General features: G+C 41.7%; 1 protein-coding gene across 2 annotated transcripts in view; it reads right to left on the reverse strand.

Annotated features, from left to right (window-relative positions):
* The window catches only part of STAU2 (staufen double-stranded RNA binding protein 2), a 1,329,984-nt gene that overhangs the window by 844,815 nt on the left and 467,334 nt on the right, over window positions 1–17,835 (reverse strand). For both annotated transcript variants that reach the window (XM_053715129.1, XM_053715130.1), the window contains exon 8: window positions 1,780–1,992. In XM_053715129.1, coding sequence (XP_053571104.1) covers window positions 1,780–1,992 — 213 coding nt within the window. The remainder of the gene's footprint in view (window positions 1–1,779; window positions 1,993–17,835) is intronic.

Raw genomic sequence — 17,835 nt, forward strand, 5'->3', positions numbered from 1 at the left:
TTTAGCTAGACTTTTGAACGCACACAATCAAGGAAAGATAGTGCAATGCACAAACGTACAAGGCTTAAAAACTTGCTGCATTTTTAGATCATTTTCTCTAGGCCTGTGGCTTCAGGCCCCATGTAGATTATATACACCACGGAACAAAACTTCAAATGTATGAAATTCTAATGGACACTGAATGTATAATCAACCTTCTTAGGAACTGAAAGCAAAAAAAAAAACAAAAAAAAACCCTTCTGTACCAGATTTACAAACTATAAACTAGTTATCAGCATTCAGGTCCTTCATTAGGACCTGAATGCGGAAGTATGTGCTGTTCATCTCTTTTCTGAGCCGAATTGATTCTTGTGCAAGATCACCACATTAAGATTCAGATCTTAACATAGTGATCTTGCACAAGAATCAATCCAATCCAAAAAGAGCTGAATAGCGTATACTTCAACATACCTACTGATAACTAGGTTATCGTTTGTAAATCTGGCACAGGTTTTTTGCACATACCTAGTTATCAGTACTTCATGCACATTAAAACCTACAAAAATGTAACATTTTATGAACCCTGATGAATATCATAATTGTTTTAGAAGGTGATTAGACATTTCACTCAGAAGGTGCTTAACCACAAACAAGCTTAAAGATAGCACACATGAACTGTATATTTTGTAAATGTAACTTAATAAAACAACCCCAATTTAGCCTTATTTTTTTTCCACGCTTTAAGAAGATGAGCATTACAGCCAATCAGAAGAAGCAGCAAGACCTGTGATGCTGCTGTAAACAGTGAATCACTGACACTTCCTTTAATCTCAAAAGTTAAGCAGTTAAGGGGTTTGATTTATTAAAAATTACAAAACATACTTATTTCTCTTGCAGAAAATTTAACGTTTTAAAGGTATTTTATATTTTTTCAAGGGACTAACATTAACAAGAAAATCACGTAAATGCTCATCTAAAATGAGGGCCAAACTTTGTAAACATGCAGGCAGAGGAACCTGTTTATCTGTGTTTGCAGGCAGTGATGCAGCATACGCTCCTTGAATTAATGATTGCACAAGCAAGCATTTGTGCAATCCTGCCCCCTGCTCTTGAGCAACAAATTGCACAAACGTACGGCATGTCCTCATCCTGGATGGATCAGTTCAGGTGGTTTAAACACTTCCATCTCTGAGTTGGCGATGAGGTTAGGAAGTCATGGTTTAAGAAAGCAGCTCCTTAAACAGAAATGTGCAGAGAACAGCAAAGGTATAATTTCCCCCACGTGTTTAACATATACAAAAGGGGAAAAATATTCAGTTAAAGTGCCAGTAGTGCATTGCCAGCCCAGAACTGACTTTAAATGTGTATTTTAACCCCTTTAGGGTTGCAGTTATAGTCCAGCAATACTATAGCTTGTTCTTATTACAGATTTATATCCCTTTAATGCCCTGTCTAGTAATTGTGGATACTTATGCTTCAAATCATTTTAACATTTTAAGAAATAGAACAAAAATGTAATCTTTTTTTCCCTTCTATTAGTCCTGTTTAAAATCTCCTTTAGCAACAATAGCCAGAAAAGTAGCCAGATGTGTCCTAATAAAATCTTATAAAGTAAACAAGGCTATTTTAGCAGGTGTCATTTCCAGGGATGACAAGAAACAATGGTTTGTACAACAAAAACATAAGACAGCTGATAAAATAAGTCTTCTTTGCTGGATAGAAAGGTATTATACACCATAGATATTTCTGCTTTCACAAAGAAAACATAACAGGCACTCACAAATGCAAAGCCAGGTGTACCTTTATTATAGTTTTGGGCCTTCGCTTTATGTAAAGCTTTGGCTTCTCGATAACAGGAAGGGGAGGGAGTTTCCGGAGCTCCTGTAACACCGCAGCCGCCGCTCTTCTTTTTGCAAGCTTCTTGCTGTTCCCCTCACCTTCTGCAGTAAACTCCCCCACCGTGACTCTAGTAACAAAACTTTTCATATGGGGAGGGCCACTTTCCTTAATGACCTAGAATGAACAAATAAATGAAATAAAAACCTGTAAGTCTAAAGTCAATGAAACTAATAATAACAATAGTAACAATAGCAATAATAATAATAAAGGGAAAGTAAAGACAAAATTTAACTTTCGTTATTCAGATAGGACATACAATTGTAAACAACCTTTCATATTTACTTTTATTATCTAAATTTGCTTCATTCTCTTGATATGCTTTGTTGAAAAGTATACTTAGGTAGGCTCAGGAGCAGCAGTGATAACTGGGAGCTAGTTGATTGATGGCTGCACAAATATGCTTCTTGTCATTGGCTTACTAGCTAAAAAAAATAACATAATTTATGCTTACCTGATAAATTTATTTCTCTTGTAGTGTATCCAGTCCACGGATCATCCATTACTTATGGGATATTAACTCCTCCCCAACAGGAAGTGCAAGAGGATTCACCCAGCAGAGCTGCTATATAGCTCCTCCCCTAACTGCCATTACCAGTCATTCGACCGAAAACATGCAGAGAAAGGAAAACCATAGGGTACAGTGGTGACTGTAGTTTAATGGAAAAATTACCTGCCTTAAAGTGACAGGGCGGGCCGTGGACTGGATACACTACAAGAGAAATACATTTATCAGGTAAGCATAAATTATGTTTTCTCTTGTTAAGTGTATCCAGTCAACGGATCATCCATTACTTATGGGATACCAATACCAAAGCTAAAGTACACGGATGACGGGAGGGACAGGAAGGCTCTTTATACGGAAGGAACCACTGCCTGAAGAACCTTTCTCCCAAAAACAGCCTCCGAAGAAGCAAAAGTGTCAAATTTGTAAAATTTGGAAAAAGTATGAAGAGAAGACCAAGTTGCAGCCTTGCAAATCTGTTCAACAGAAGCCTCATTCTTAAAGGCCCAAGTGGAAGCCACAGCTCTAGTAGAATGTGCTGTAATTCTTTCAGGAGGCTGCTGTCCAGCAGTCTCATAGGCTAACCGTATTATGCTACGAAGCCAAAAGGAGAGAGAGGTAGCCGAAGCTTTTTGACCTCTCCTCTGACCAGAATAAACGACAAACAGGGAAGACGTTTGTCGAAAATCCTTAGTTGCCTGTAGATAAAATTTCAGGGCACGGACTACATCTAGATTGTGCAGCAGACGTTCCTTTTTCGAAGAAGTATTAGGACACAAAGATGTAATCACAATCTCTTGATTGATATTCCTGTTAGTGACCACCTTAGGTAGGAACCCAGGTTTAGTACGCAGAACTACCTTGTCTGAATGAAAAATCAGATAAGGAGAATCACAATGTAAGGCAGATAACTCAGAGACTCTTCGAGCCGAGGAAATCGCCATTAAAAACAGAACTTTCCAAGATAACAACTTGATATCAATGGAATGAAGGGGTTCAAACGGAACCCCCTGTAAAACATTAAGAACTAAGTTCAAACTCCATGGTGGAGCAACAGTTTTAAATACAGGCTTGATCCTAGCTAAAGCCTGACAAAAAGCTTGAACGTCCGGAACTTCTGACAGACGTTTGTGTAAAAGAATGGACAGAGCTGAAATCTGTCCCTTTAAGGAACTAGCGGATAAACCCTTTTCTAAACCTTCTTGTAGAAAAGACAATATCCTCAGAATCCTAACCTTACTCCATGAGTAACTCTTGGATTCGCACCAATATAAGTATTTGCGCCATATCTTATGGTAAATCTTTCTGGTAACAGGCTTCCTAGCCTGTATTAAGGTATCAATAACTGACTCAGAAAAACCACGTTTTGATAAAATCAAGCGTTCAATTTCCAAGCAGTCAGCTTCAGAGAAATTAGATTTTGATGTTTGAAGGGACCCTGGATCAGAAGGTCCTGTTTCAGAGGTAGCGACCAAGGTGGACAGGATGACATGTCCACTAGATCTGCATACCAAGTCCTGCGTGGCCATGCAGGCGTTATTAGAATCACTGATGCTCTCTCCTGTTTGATTCTGGCAATCAATCGAGGAAGCATCGGGAAGGGTTGAAACACATAAGCCATCCCGAAGGTCCAAGGTGCTGTCAAAGCATCTATCAGAACCGCTCCCGGATCCCTGGATCTGGACCCGTAACGAGGAAGCTTGGCGTTCTGTTGAGACGCCATGAGATCTATCTCTGGTTTGCCCCAACGTCGAAGTATTTGGGCAAAGACCTCCGGATGAAGTTCCCACTCCCCCGGATGAAAAGTCTGACGACTTAAGAAATCCGCCTCCCAGTTCTCCACTCCCGGGATGTGGATTGCTGACAGGTGGCAAGAGTGAGACTCTGCCCAGCGAATTATCTTTGATACTTCCATCATTGCTAGGGAGCTTCTTGTCCCTCCCTGATGGTTGATGTAAGCTACAGTCGTGATGTTGTCCGACTGAAACCTGATGAACCCCCGAGTTGTTAACTGGGGCCAAGCCAGAAGGGCATTGAGAACTGCTCTCAATTCCAGAATGTTTATTGGTAGGAGACTCTCCTCCTGATTCCATTGTCCCTGAGCCTTCAGAGAATTCCAGACAGCGCCCCAACCTAGTAGGCTGGCGTCTGTTGTTACAATTGTCCAGTCCGGCCTGCTGAATGGCATCCCCCTGGACAGATGTGGCCGAGAAAGCCACCATAGAAGAGAATTTCTGGTCTCTTGATCCAGATTCAGAGTAGGGGACAAGTCTGAGTAATCCCCATTCCACTGACTTAGCATGCATAATTGCAGCGGTCTGAGATGTAGACGTGCAAAGGGTACTATGTCCATTGCTGCTACCATTAAGCCGATCACCTCCATGCATTGAGCTACTGACGGGTGTTGAATGGAATGAAGGACACGGCATGCATTTTGAAGCTTTGTTAACCTGTCTTCTGTCAGGTAAATCTTCATTTCTACAGAATCTATAAGAGTCCCCAAGAAGGGAACTCTTGTGAGTGGAAAGAGAGAACTCTTCTTTTCGTTCACCTTCCATCCATGCGACCTTAGAAATGCCAGTACTAACTCTGTATGAGACTTGGCAGTTTGAAAGCTTGAAGCTTGTATCAGAATGTCGTCTAGGTACGGAGCTACCGCAATTCCTCGCGGTCTTAGTACCGCCAGAAGAGCACACAGAACCTTTGTGAAGATTCTCGGAGCCGTAGCCAATCCGAATGGAAGAGCTACAAACTGGTAATGCCTGTCTAGAAAGGCAAACCTTAGATACCGGTAATGATCTTTGTGAATCGGTATGTGAAGGTAAGCATCCTTTAAATCCACTGTGGTCATGTACTGACCCTTTTGGATCATGGGTAAAATTGTCCGAATAGTTTCCATTTTGAACGATGGAACTCTTAGGAATTTGTTTAGGATCTTTAAATCCAAGATTGGCCTGAAAGTTCCCTCTTTTTTGGGAACCACAAACAGAATTGAGTAAAACCCTTGTCCTTGTTCCGACCGCGGAACCGGATGGATCACTCCCATTAATAAAAGATCTTGTACGCAGCGTAGAAACGCCTCTTTCTTTATTTGGTTTGTTGACAACCTTGACAGATGAAATCTCCCTCTTGGGGGAGAGAATTTGAAGTCTAGAAGGTATCCCTGAGATATGATCTCTAACGCCCAGGGATCCTGGACATCTCTTGCCCAAGCCTGGGCGAAGAGAGAAAGTCTGCCCCCCACTAGATCCGTTCCCGGATCGGGGGCCCTCGATTCATGCTGTCTTAGGGGCAGCAGCAGGTTTCCTGGCCTGCTTGCCCTTGTTCCAGGACTGGTTAGGTCTCCAGCCTTGTCTGTAGCGAGCAACAGCTCCTTCCTGTTTTGGTGCAGAGGAAGTTGATGCTGCTCCTGCTTTGAAATTACGAAAGGAACAAAAATTAGACTGTCTAGCCTTAGGTTTGGCTCTGTCTTGAGGCAGGGCATGGCCTTTACCTCCTGTAATGTCAGCGATAATTTCTTTCAACCCGGGCCCGAATAAGGTCTGCCCTTTGAAAGGTATATTAAGCAATTTAGATTTAGAAGTAACGTCAGCTGACCAGGATTTTAGCCACAGTGCTCTGCGTGCCTGAATGGCGAATCCGGAATTCTTAGCCGTAAGTTTAGTTAAATGTACTACGGCATCTGAAATAAATGAGTTAGCTAACTTAAGGGCTTTAAGCTTGTGTGTAATCTCATCTAATGGAGCTGATTCAAGTGTCTCTTCCAGAGACTCAAACCAAAATGCTGCTGCAGCCGTGACAGGCGCAATGCATGCAAGAGGTTGCAATATAAAACCTTGTTGAACAAACATTTTCTTAAGGTAACCCTCTAACTTTTTATCCATTGGATCTGAAAAGGCACAGCTATCCTCCACCGGGATAGTGGTACGCTTAGCTAAAGTAGAAACTGCTCCCTCCACCTTAGGGACCGTTTGCCATAAGTCCCGTGTGGTGGCGTCTATTTTAAACATCTTTCTAAATATCGGAGGGGGTGAGAACGGCACACCGGGTCTATCCCACTCCTTAGTAACAATTTCAGTAAGTCTCTTAGGTATAGGAAAAACGTCAGTACTCGCCGGTACCGCAAAATATTTATCCAACCTACACATTTTCTCTGGTATTGCAACTGTGTTACAATCATTCAGAGCCGCTAACACCTCCCCTAGTAATACACGGAGGTTTTCCAGCTTAAATTTAAAATTTGAAATATCTGAATCCAGTTTGTTTGGATCAGAACCGTCACCCGCAGAATGAAGCTCTCCGTCCTCATGTTCTGCAAATTGTGACGCAGTGTCTGACATGGCCCTAATATTATCAGCGCACTCTGTTCTCACCCCAGAGTGATCACGCTTACCTCTTAGTTCTGGTAATTTAGCCAAAACTTCAGTCATAACAGTAGCCATATCCTGTAATGTGATTTGTAATGGCCGCCCAGATGTACTCGGCGCTACAATATCACGCACCTCCCGAGCGGGAGATGCAGGTACTGACACGTGAGGCGAGTTAGTCGGCATAACTCTCCCCTCGTTGTTTGGTGAAATATGTTCAATTTGTACAGATTGACTTTTATTTAAAGTAGCATCAATACAGTTAGTACATAAATTTCTATTGGGCTCCACTTTGGCTTTAGCACATATAGCACAGATATCTTCCTCTGAATCAGACATGTTTAACACACTAGCAAATAAACTAGAAAATTGGAAATACTTTTCAAGTAATTTACTATAATATGAAAACGTACTGTGCCTATAAGAAGCACAGAAAAAGTTATGACAGTTGAAAATTAATAAACTGAAAAGTTATAGCATCAAATCTTTGTAAAAAACACAATTTTAGCAAAGGATTGCTCCCATTAGCAAAGGATAACTAACCCTGATAGCAGAAAAAAAAAAAAATACAGAAATAAACGTTTTTTTTTTTTTTATCACAGTCAACTACAATCTCACAGCTCTGCTGTGAGTGATTACCTCCCTCAAAACAAGTTTTGAAGACCCCTGAGTTCTGTAGAGATGAACCGGATCATGCAGGGAAGACAATAAACTTCTGACTGAATTTTTTGATGCGTAGCAAAAGCACCAAAAAAGGTCCCTCCCCCTCACACATAACAGTGAGAGAGATCAGTAAACTGTCATAAATTAAATAAAACGACTGCCAAGTGGAAAAAAATAGTGCCCAAAACATTTTTTCACCCAGTACCTCAGAAAATTAAACAATTTTACATGCCAGCAAAAAACGTTTAACATTAATAAATTGAGTGTTATTAAAAAGCCTGTTGCTAGTCCCTGCAAATTAGGCTAAAGTTTTATGCATACAGTATAATTCCAGTGAAGTGCCATTCCCCAGAATACTGAAGTGTAAAATATACATACATGACAGCCTGATACCAGTTGCTGCTACTGCATTTAAGGCTGAGTTTACATTATATCGGTATGGCAGAATTTTCTCATCAATTCCATTGTCAGAAAATAATAAGCTGCTACATACCTCTTTGCAGATTAATCTGCCCGCTGTCCCCTGATCTGAAGTTTACCTCTCCTCAGATGGCCGAGAAACAGCAATATGATCTTAACTACTCCGGCTAAAATCATAGAAAAACTCAGGTAGATTCTTCTTCAAATTCTACCAGAGAAGGAATAACACACTCCGGTGCTATTATAAAATAACAAACTTTTGATTGAAGGTATGAAACTAAGTATAATCACCACAGTCCTCTCACACATCCTATCTATTCGTTGGGTGCAAGAGAATGACTGGTAATGGCAGTTAGGGGAGGAGCTATATAGCAGCTCTGCTGGGTGAATCCTCTTGCACTTCCTGTTGGGGAGGAGTTAATATCCCATAAGTAATGGATGATCCGTGGACTGGATACACTTAACAAGAGAAAAAAAGTTTTTTTTTTTTAAATCGCATGCTCTATCTGATCATGACAGTTTAAATTTGATGTTACTGTCCCTTAAATAAGAAATAAATGTACTCACACACACACATATATATATATACACAGTATGAGTATATAAAATGAGTACACCCCCTCCTCACATTTTTGTAAATATTTCATTATATACTGAAGAAATGACACTTTGCTACAATGTAAAGTAGTGAGTGTACAGCCTGTATAACAATGTAAATTTGCTGTCCGAGTCTCAATAACTCAGACAGCCATTAATGTCTAAACTGTTGGCAACAAAAGTGAGTACACCCCTAAGAGGAAACGTCTAAGCTTCTTTAGCAAGGCAATGGTCGTATTGGAGGTGTGTTTGGGGTCGTTATGTTGGAATACTGCCCTGCGGCACAGTCTCCGAAGGGAGGGGATCATGCTCTGCTTCAGTATGTCACAGTACATGTTGGCATTCATGGTTCCCTCAATGAACTGTAGCTCCCCAGTGCTGGCAGCACTCATGCAGGCCCAGCCCATGACCCATGACACTCCTACCACCATGCTTGGCTGTAGGCAAGACACATTTGTCTTTGTACTCCTCACCTGGTTGCCGTCACACATGCTTGACACCATCTGAACCAAATAAGTTTATCTTGGTCACATCGGACAACAGGACATGGCTCTAGTAATCCATGCCCTTAGTCTGCTTGTCTTCAGCAAACTGTTTGCAGGGTTTTTTTGAGCATCATCTTTAGAAGAGGCTTCCTTCTGGGATGACAGCCATGCAGACCAATTTGATGTAGTGTGCGGCGTATGGTCTGAGCACTGACAGGCTGACCCCCCCACCCTTTCAACCTCTGCAACAGTGCTGGCAGCACTCATACATTTCCCAAAGACAACCTCTAGATATGACACTGAGCACATACACTCAACATCTTTGGTCGACCATGGCGAGGCCTGTTCTGAGTGGAACCTGTCCTGTGAAACCGCTGTATGGTCTTGCCCATAGTGCTCCAGCTCAGTTTCAGGGTCTTGGAAATCTTCTTATAGCCTAGGCCATCTTTATGTAGAGCAACATTTCTTTTTTTCAGATCCTCAAAGAGTTCTTTGCCATGAGGTGCCATGTTGAACCTCCAGTGACCAGTATGAGAGAGTGTGAGAGCGATAACACCAAATTTAACACACCTGCTCCCCATTCACACCTGAGACCTTGTAACACTAACGAGTCACATGACACCGGGGAGGGAAAATGGCTAATTGGGCCCAACTTGGACATTTCCACTTAGGGGTGTACTCACTTTTGTTGCCAACGGTTTAGACATTAATGGCTGTGTGTTGAGTTATTTTGAGCGGACAGCAAATTTACACCATTATACAGGCTGTACACTCACTACTTTATATTGTATCAAAGTGTCATTTCTTCAGTGTTGTCACAAGAAAAGATATAATAAAATATTTACAAAAATGTGAGGGGTGTACCCACCTTGTGAGATACTGTATGTATATATATATATATATATATATATATATATATATATATATATATATATATAAATTTAGTAGTGGAGAGAGACCTTTTAATCCTGCATATAATCCGTTAATTAAAACCCATTATATCAAATCTCCAAATTATCTTTAGGAAAGTTGGTGCAGACCCTTGAAACATAAGTTAAAGCAAGAAACGAAAAAAGGGGAAATCATCCCTTATGATTCCAAAGCAAGGGAATTCAGCACTCTAAATCTTTAACATGGGCATTTTTAATATTCATCTTTTTCAAGTCAGCCACTTGATACAAACAAACACCTGCTTGAAAGTTACATACAATACATCAAAATAGTAAGCTACTTAATCAGCCATAAACAACCTATGTGTATAGTGCCCCTGTAGGTATAAAAATGCAAGCATAATAGCAAAAATACAATTGGATAAACATTTAGAGCAACCACAAACTGAGTCCTCAGTATAAATTTTGAATAGCCAGTTCTTTAAGCATTCGAATATTCTTTTTACTTGTTGGCATAACATTTCCTATAAGGTATTCAAATCAGATAGAGAGAGAGAGGTGCACCTCGTTATGCTATAATCATTAAGGGAACTGTATGAAAAAGTCACAGTGGTTATATTGCCTGCTGACCGTAGCTTTCCCCACACACAAGGTCTATAGGCCTCAATCCTTTAATTCATCTTTTGACTGTTATTCATTTTGTAATTTCTCACAATCAGCGGATCATAATTTATTAAGCAAGCAGTTATACTTATGGCACATACCACCTCAGCCAGAAGGCCTTTCTCGTCTTGTTTCAGTTTTATTGCAAAAACACAGTGATCTCACTGCTCACCGTGACCTTGCTGGATTCCTAAAGCTTTGTTATAGTTGCTCACCTGAGCCAGTCACTAATGCCTTTTTCTGCTGTTTGTTTAAGGACGAGTGCGTCTTTATATTAGATCTTGTGGTCCGACAAAAAACGCCAGGTTTGTGACGTCATCATCTCTGCTAGTAGTAACTGCTTGTAAATCACGGAGATCCTGCTATTGCAGAGAGCGGACAGGTAGTTTCTTGTCTGTTTTATTACTCCGTTAAGGTTCCCTTTATTTCTTGCTCAGTTTGTTTTTCATGCTCTGTCAATTTTCCTTGAGACAAATGTTTGCACCTTGCTTAGGAATAGCCTTTATACAAAGACTGTTTTAGCCAATGACATGTTCGTTTCACTCCTGCATACAAACTGAATGGGGCTTCGCCAGGGCTTACTCTCTCATCACCTGTGCTCAATGATATAAAACTTTAGGCCCTGCCTATTTTTACTTCCTATACACCTTATTTTTAAAGGGACATTGCCTAAATACGTTATTAACATCTGTCACTCTAGATGGGAAGTAATATTTTGAGAGGGCTTGTGAGTCAACATATTAAAAACACCTATATACACATAGCAAAGGTCAAGTTTCTAGCTCTCAAACCGGTATACTCAGTCACCAAACAAGAACCCGGCTAATATGTTCAAATGAGATTCTTACCGCTCTGTGGAAGCACTGGATAGGTGAAGAAAACTTTGTCGGCTGTATCCGCTCTGGTCAAACCTCTGAGCGTATTCGATGGAGGTTGATAAACGCTGGCCTGTGTTATCCCAAGGCAAAGTGCGGTTTCCTTACCGCTCCGGAGACCCAGTCCGAGAGAGGTGCCGCCCGGCGTGTCTCCTCTCGACTGTTGTGGGTCGAACAACGGACTTGACGTCAAACACGTGATAAGGCCCGTCCAATCAGAGATCATCAATGGAAAAGCAAAGATCCAATGTACTACAAGCAGTAAACGTGAATCCGCAGACAAACAAATGGGAGCCGGGTTCCGGAGGCAAAAAGTGGATGGATCCAGATAGGTGCTGGGGACTCCTGGTAGTCACCATAATGATACTGACAAAGACAAAAGTTCTGGAGGCATCCGTAGTAAATAAAACCAGCTTTATTTGAAACTCTTTAAAAAAGTGAAGCATCACAGATACACAGAAATCTGGCTGGTCTTAAGCGTTTCAGCTTGTGCTGTATTCATAGACCTGTAAGCTTGTCAGCCAGGTAAGCTTAAAAACATGAAATAATTTCATTGGATAGTGCTAATTGGAGAAAAAATTCCTCCTACAATCATTACAAACAATGTGTCATAACATAATGCATTGCAGTATTAAAAGGATGATGAAAAACCAAAAGATAAATTATTTCATGAAAAAGAAAAAGGAACAATATTACCTAGACAATCAATAAATAAACAGTACACTATCTATGATAGTAATAATATTTTAAATAGGAGCCAGTATAGTAAATGTCTAAATGTCTTATCTTAAGCTAATATTAAAAACATAATTTATGCTTACCTGATAAATTCCTTTCTTCTGTAGTGTGATCAGTCCACGGGTCATCATTACTTCTGGGATATTACTCCTCCCCAACAGGAAGTGCAAGAGGATTCACCCAGCAGAGCTGCATATAGCTCCTCCCCTCTACGTCACTCCCAGTCATTCGACCAAGGACCAACGAGAAAGGAGAAGCCAAGGGTGAAGTGGTGACTGGAGAATAAATTAAAAAATATTTACCTGCCTTAAAAACAGGGCGGGCCGTGGACTGATCACACTACAGAAGAAAGGAATTTATAAGGTAAGCATAAATTATGTTTTCTTCTGTTAAGTGTGATCAGTCCACGGGTCATCATTACTTCTGGGATACCAATACCAAAGCAAAAGTACACGGATGACGGGAGGGATAGGCAGGCTCTTTATACAGAAGGAACCACTGCCTGAAGAACCTTTCTCCCAAAAATAGCCTCCGATGAAGCAAAAGTGTCAAATTTGTAAAATTTGGAAAAAGTATGAAGCGAAGACCAAGTTGCAGCCTTGCAAATCTGTTCAACAGAGGCCTCATTCTTGAAGGCCCAAGTGGAAGCCACAGCTCTAGTAGAATGAGCTGTAATTCTTTCAGGAGGCTGCTGTCCAGCAGTCTCATAAGCTAAACGAATTATGCTACGAAGCCAAAAAGAAAGAGAGGTAGCAGAAGCTTTTTGACCTCTCCTCTGACCAGAGTAAACGACAAACAGAGAAGACGTTTGACGAAATTCCTTAGTTGCCTGTAAGTAAAATTTTAGAGCACGGACTACATCCAGGTTGTGCAGTAGACGTTCCTTCTTCGAAGAAGGATTTGGGCACAAAGAAGGAACAACAATCTCTTGATTGATATTCCTGTTAGTAACTACCTTAGGTAAGAACCCAGGTTTAGTACGCAGAACTACCTTATCCGAATGAAAAATCAAATAAGGAGAATCACAATGTAAGGCTGATAATTCAGAGACTCTTCGAGCCGAGGAAATAGCCATTAAAAATAGAACTTTCCAAGATAACAACTTTATATCAATGGAATGAAGGGGTTCAAACGGAACGCCCTGTAAAACATTAAGAACAAGGTTTAAACTCCATGGTGGAGCAACAGTTTTAAACACAGGCTTAATCCTGGCCAAAGCCTGACAAAAAGCCTGGACGTCAGGAACTTCTGACAGACGTTTGTGTAACAGAATGGACAGAGCTGAGATCTGTCCCTTTAATGAACTAGCAGATAAACCCTTTTCTAAACCTTCTTGTAGGAAAGACAATATCCTAGGAATCCTAACCTTACTCCAAGAGTAACCTTTGGATTCACACCAATATAGGTATTTACGCCATATCTTATGGTAAATCTTTCTGGTAACAGGTTTCCTAGCCTGTATTAAGGTATCAATAACTGACTCAGAAAACCCACGTCTTGATAAAATCAAGCGTTCAATTTCCAAGCAGTCAGCTTCAGAGAAGTTAGATTTTGATGTTTGAAAGGACCCTGAATCAGAAGGTCCTGTTTCAGAGGTAGAGACCAAGGTGGACAGGATGACATGTCCACCAGGTCTGCATACCAAGTCCTGCGTGGCCATGCAGGTGCTATTAGAATCACTGATGCTCTCTCCTGTTTGATTCTGGCAATCAATCGAGGAAGCATCGGGAAGGGTGGAAACACGTAAGCCATCCTGAAGTCCCAAGGTGCTGTCAGGGCATCTATCAGGACTGCTCCTGGATCCCTGGATCTGGACCCGTAACGAGGAAGCTTGGCGTTCTGTCGAGACGCCATGAGATCTATCTCTGGTTTGCCCCAACGTCGAAGTATTTGGGCAAAGACCTCCGGATGAAGTTCCCACTCCCCCGGATGAAAAGTCTGACAACTTAAGAAATCCGCTTCCCAGTTCTCCACTCCCGGGATGTGGATTGCTGACAGGTGGCAAGAGTGAGACTCTGCCCAGCGAATTATCTTTGATACTTCCATCATAGCTAGGGAGCTTCTTGTCCCTCCCTGATGGTTGATGTAAGCTACGGTCGTGATGTTGTCCGACTGAAACCTGATGAACCCCCGAGTTGTCAACTGGGGCCAAGCCAGGAGTGCATTGAGAACTGCTCTCAATTCCAGAATGTTTATTGGCAGGAGACTCTCCTCCTGACTCCATTGTCCCTGAGCCTTCAGAGAATTCCAGACGGCACCCCAACCTAGAAGGCTGGCGTCTGTTGTTACAATTGTCCAGTCTGGTCTGCTGAATGGCATCCCCCTGGACAGATGTGGCCGAGAAAGCCACCATAGAAGAGAATTTCTGGTCTCTTGATCCAGATTCAGAGAAGGGGATAAGTCTGAGTAATCCCCATTCCACTGACTTAGCATGCACAGTTGCAGTGGTCTGAGGTGTAAGCGTGCAAAGGGTACTATGTCCATTGCCGCTACCATTAAGCCGATTACCTCCATGCATTGAGCCACTGACGGGTGTTGAATGGAATGAAGGGTGCGGCAAGCACTTTGAAGTCTTGTTAGCCTGTCCTCTGTCAGGTAAATCTTCATTTCTACAGAATCTATAAGAGTCCCCAGGAAGGGAACTCTTGTGAGTGGAACGAGTGAACTTTTCTTTTCGTTCACCTTCCATCCATGTGACCTTAGAAATGCCAGTACTAACTCTGTATGAAACTTGGCAGTTTGAAAGCTTGAAGCTTGTATCAGAATGTCGTCTAGGTATGGAGCTACCGAGATTCCCCGCGGTCTTAGTACCGCCAGAAGAGCACCCAGAACCTTTGTGAAGATTCTTGGAGCTGTAGCCAAACCGAATGGAAGAGCCACAAACTGGTAATGCCTGTCTAGGAAGGCAAACCTTAGGTACCGGTAATGATCTTTGTGAATCGGTATGTGAAGGTAAGCATCTTTTAAATCTACAGTGGTCATGTATTGACCCTCTTGGATCATAGGTAAAATTGTCCGAATAGTCTCCATCTTGAACGATGGAACTCTTAGGAATTTGTTTAGGATCTTTAAGTCCAGGATTGGTCTGAAAGTTCCCTCTTTTTTGGGAACCACAAACAGATTTGAGTAAAACCCCTGTCCCTGTTCCGACCGTGGAACTGGATGGATTACTCCCATTAACAAGAGCTCTTGTACGCAGCGTAGAAACGCCTCTTTCTTTGTCTGGATTGTTGACAACCTTGACAGATGAAATCTCTCTCTTGGAGGAGAGTATTTGAAGTCCAGAAGGTATCCCTGAGATATTATCTCTAGTGCCCAGGGATCCTGGACATCTCTTGCCCAAGCCTGGGCGAAGAGAGAAAGTCTGCCCCCCACTAGATCCGATCCCGGATCGGGGGCCCTCAATTCATGCTGTTTTAGGGGCAGCAGCCGGTTTCCTGGCCTGCTTGCCCTTGTTCCAGGACTGGTTAGGTTTCCAGCCTTGTCTGTAGCGAGCAACAGCTCCTTCCTGTTTTGGTGCAGAGGAAGTTGATGCTGCTCCTGCTTTGAAATTACGAAAGGAACGAAAATTAGACTGTCTAGCCTTAACTTTGGCTTTGTCCTGAGGCAGGGCATGGCCTTTACCTCCTGTAATGTCAGCGATAATCTCTTTCAACCCGGGCCCGAATAAGGTCTGCCCTTTGAAAGGTATATTAAGCAATTTAGACTTAGAAGTAACATCAGCTGACCAGGATTTTAGCCACAGCGCCCTGCGTGCCTGAATGGCGAATCCTGAATTCTTCGCCGTAAGTTTAGTTAAATGTACTACGGCCTCCGAAATGAATGAATTAGCTAGTTTAAGGACTCTAAGCCTGTCCGTAATGTCGTCCAGAGTAGCTGAACTAATGTTCTCTTCCAGAGACTCAATCCAGAATGCCGCTGCAGCCGTGATCGGCGCAATGCATGCAAGGGGTTGCAATATAAAACCTTGTTGAACAAACATTTTCTTAAGGTAACCCTCTAATTTTTTATCCATTGGATGTGAAAAAGCACAGCTATCCTCCACCGGGATAGTGGTACGCTTAGCTAAAGTAGAAACTGCTCCCTCCACCTTAGGAACCGTTTGCCATAAGTCCCGTGTGGTGGCGTCTATTGGAAACATTTTTCTAAATATCGGAGGGGGTGAGAACGGCACACCGGGTCTATCCCACTCCTTAGTAACAATTTCAGTAAGTCTCTTAGGTATAGGAAAAACCTCAGTACTCGCCGGTACCGCAAAATATTTATCCAACCTACACATTTTCTCTGGTATTGCAACTGTGTTACAATCATTCAGAGCCGCTAACACCTCCCCTAGTAATACACGGAGGTTTTCCAGCTTAAATTTAAAATTTGAAATATCTGAATCCAGTCTGTTTGGATCAGAACCGTCACCCACAGAATGAAGTTCTCCGTCCTCATGTTCTGCCACCTGTGACGCAGTGTCTGACATGGCCCTAATATTATCAGCGCACTCTGTTCTCACCCCAGAGTGATCACGCTTACCTCTTAGTTCTGGTAATTTAGCCAAAACTTCAGTCATAACAGTAGCCATATCTTGTAATGTGATTTGTAATGGCCGCCCAGATGTACTCGGCGCTACAATATCACGCACCTCCCGAGCGGGAGATGCAGGTACTGACACGTGAGGCGAGTTAGTCGGCATAACTCTCCCCTCGTTGTTTGGTGAAATTTGTTCAATTTGTACAGATTGACTTTTATTTAAAGTAGCATCAATACAGATAGTACATAAATTTCTATTGGGCTCCACTTTGGCATTGCAACAAATGACACAGGTATCTTCCTCTGAATCAGACATGTTTAACACACTAGCAAATAAACTTGCAACTTGGAATACAATTCAATTAGAATATTATTAAAAACGTACTGTGCCTTTAAGAAGCACAGAAGATCTATGACAGTTGAAAATTAATAAATTGAAACAGTTATAGCCTCAATTCTTGTAAACCACACAACTTTAGCAAAGGTTTAATCCCATTAGCAAAGATAACTAATTCTGAAAGCAGGAAAAAATTTACAGAATAAACGTTTTTTATCTCAGTTAACTATAATTCTCACAGCTCTGCTGAGAGAAATTACCTCCCTCAAAATAAGTTTTGAAGACCCCTGAGTTCTGTAGAGATGAACCGGATCATGCAGGAAGTACAATGAGCTGCTGACTGAAATATCTGATGCGTAGCAAAAGCGCCAAAAAAACGGCCCCTCCCCCTCACACACAGCAGTGAGAGAGAACAGAAACTGTCAGAAAAAAGATTAAGCAACTGCCAAGTGGAAAAATAGTGCCCAAACATTTATTCACTCAGTACCTCAGCAAATGAAAACGATTTTACATTCCAGCAAAAACGTTAAACATAATTTCTAGTTATTAAACAGCTTTATGTACTTCTTACAGTGTAATTCTAGTGAAGTACCATTCCCCAGAATACTGAAGTGTAAAGTATACATACATGACATTATATCGGTATGGCAGGATTTTCTCATCAATTCCATTGTCAGAAAATAAAAGCTGCTACATACCTCTATGCAGATTCATCTGCCCGCTGTCCCCTGATCTGAAGTTTACCTCACTCCTCAGATGGCCGAGAACAGCAATATGATCTTAACTACTCCGGCTAAAATCATAGCAAAACTCTGGTAGATTCTTCTCCAAACTCTGCCAGAGAGGTAATAACACACTCCGGTGCTATTTTAAAATAACAAACTCTTGATTGAAGATAT

Source organism: Bombina bombina, chromosome 5 (genome assembly GCF_027579735.1).
Source record: "Bombina bombina isolate aBomBom1 chromosome 5, aBomBom1.pri, whole genome shotgun sequence".
Taxonomy (NCBI): domain Eukaryota; kingdom Metazoa; phylum Chordata; class Amphibia; order Anura; family Bombinatoridae; genus Bombina; species Bombina bombina.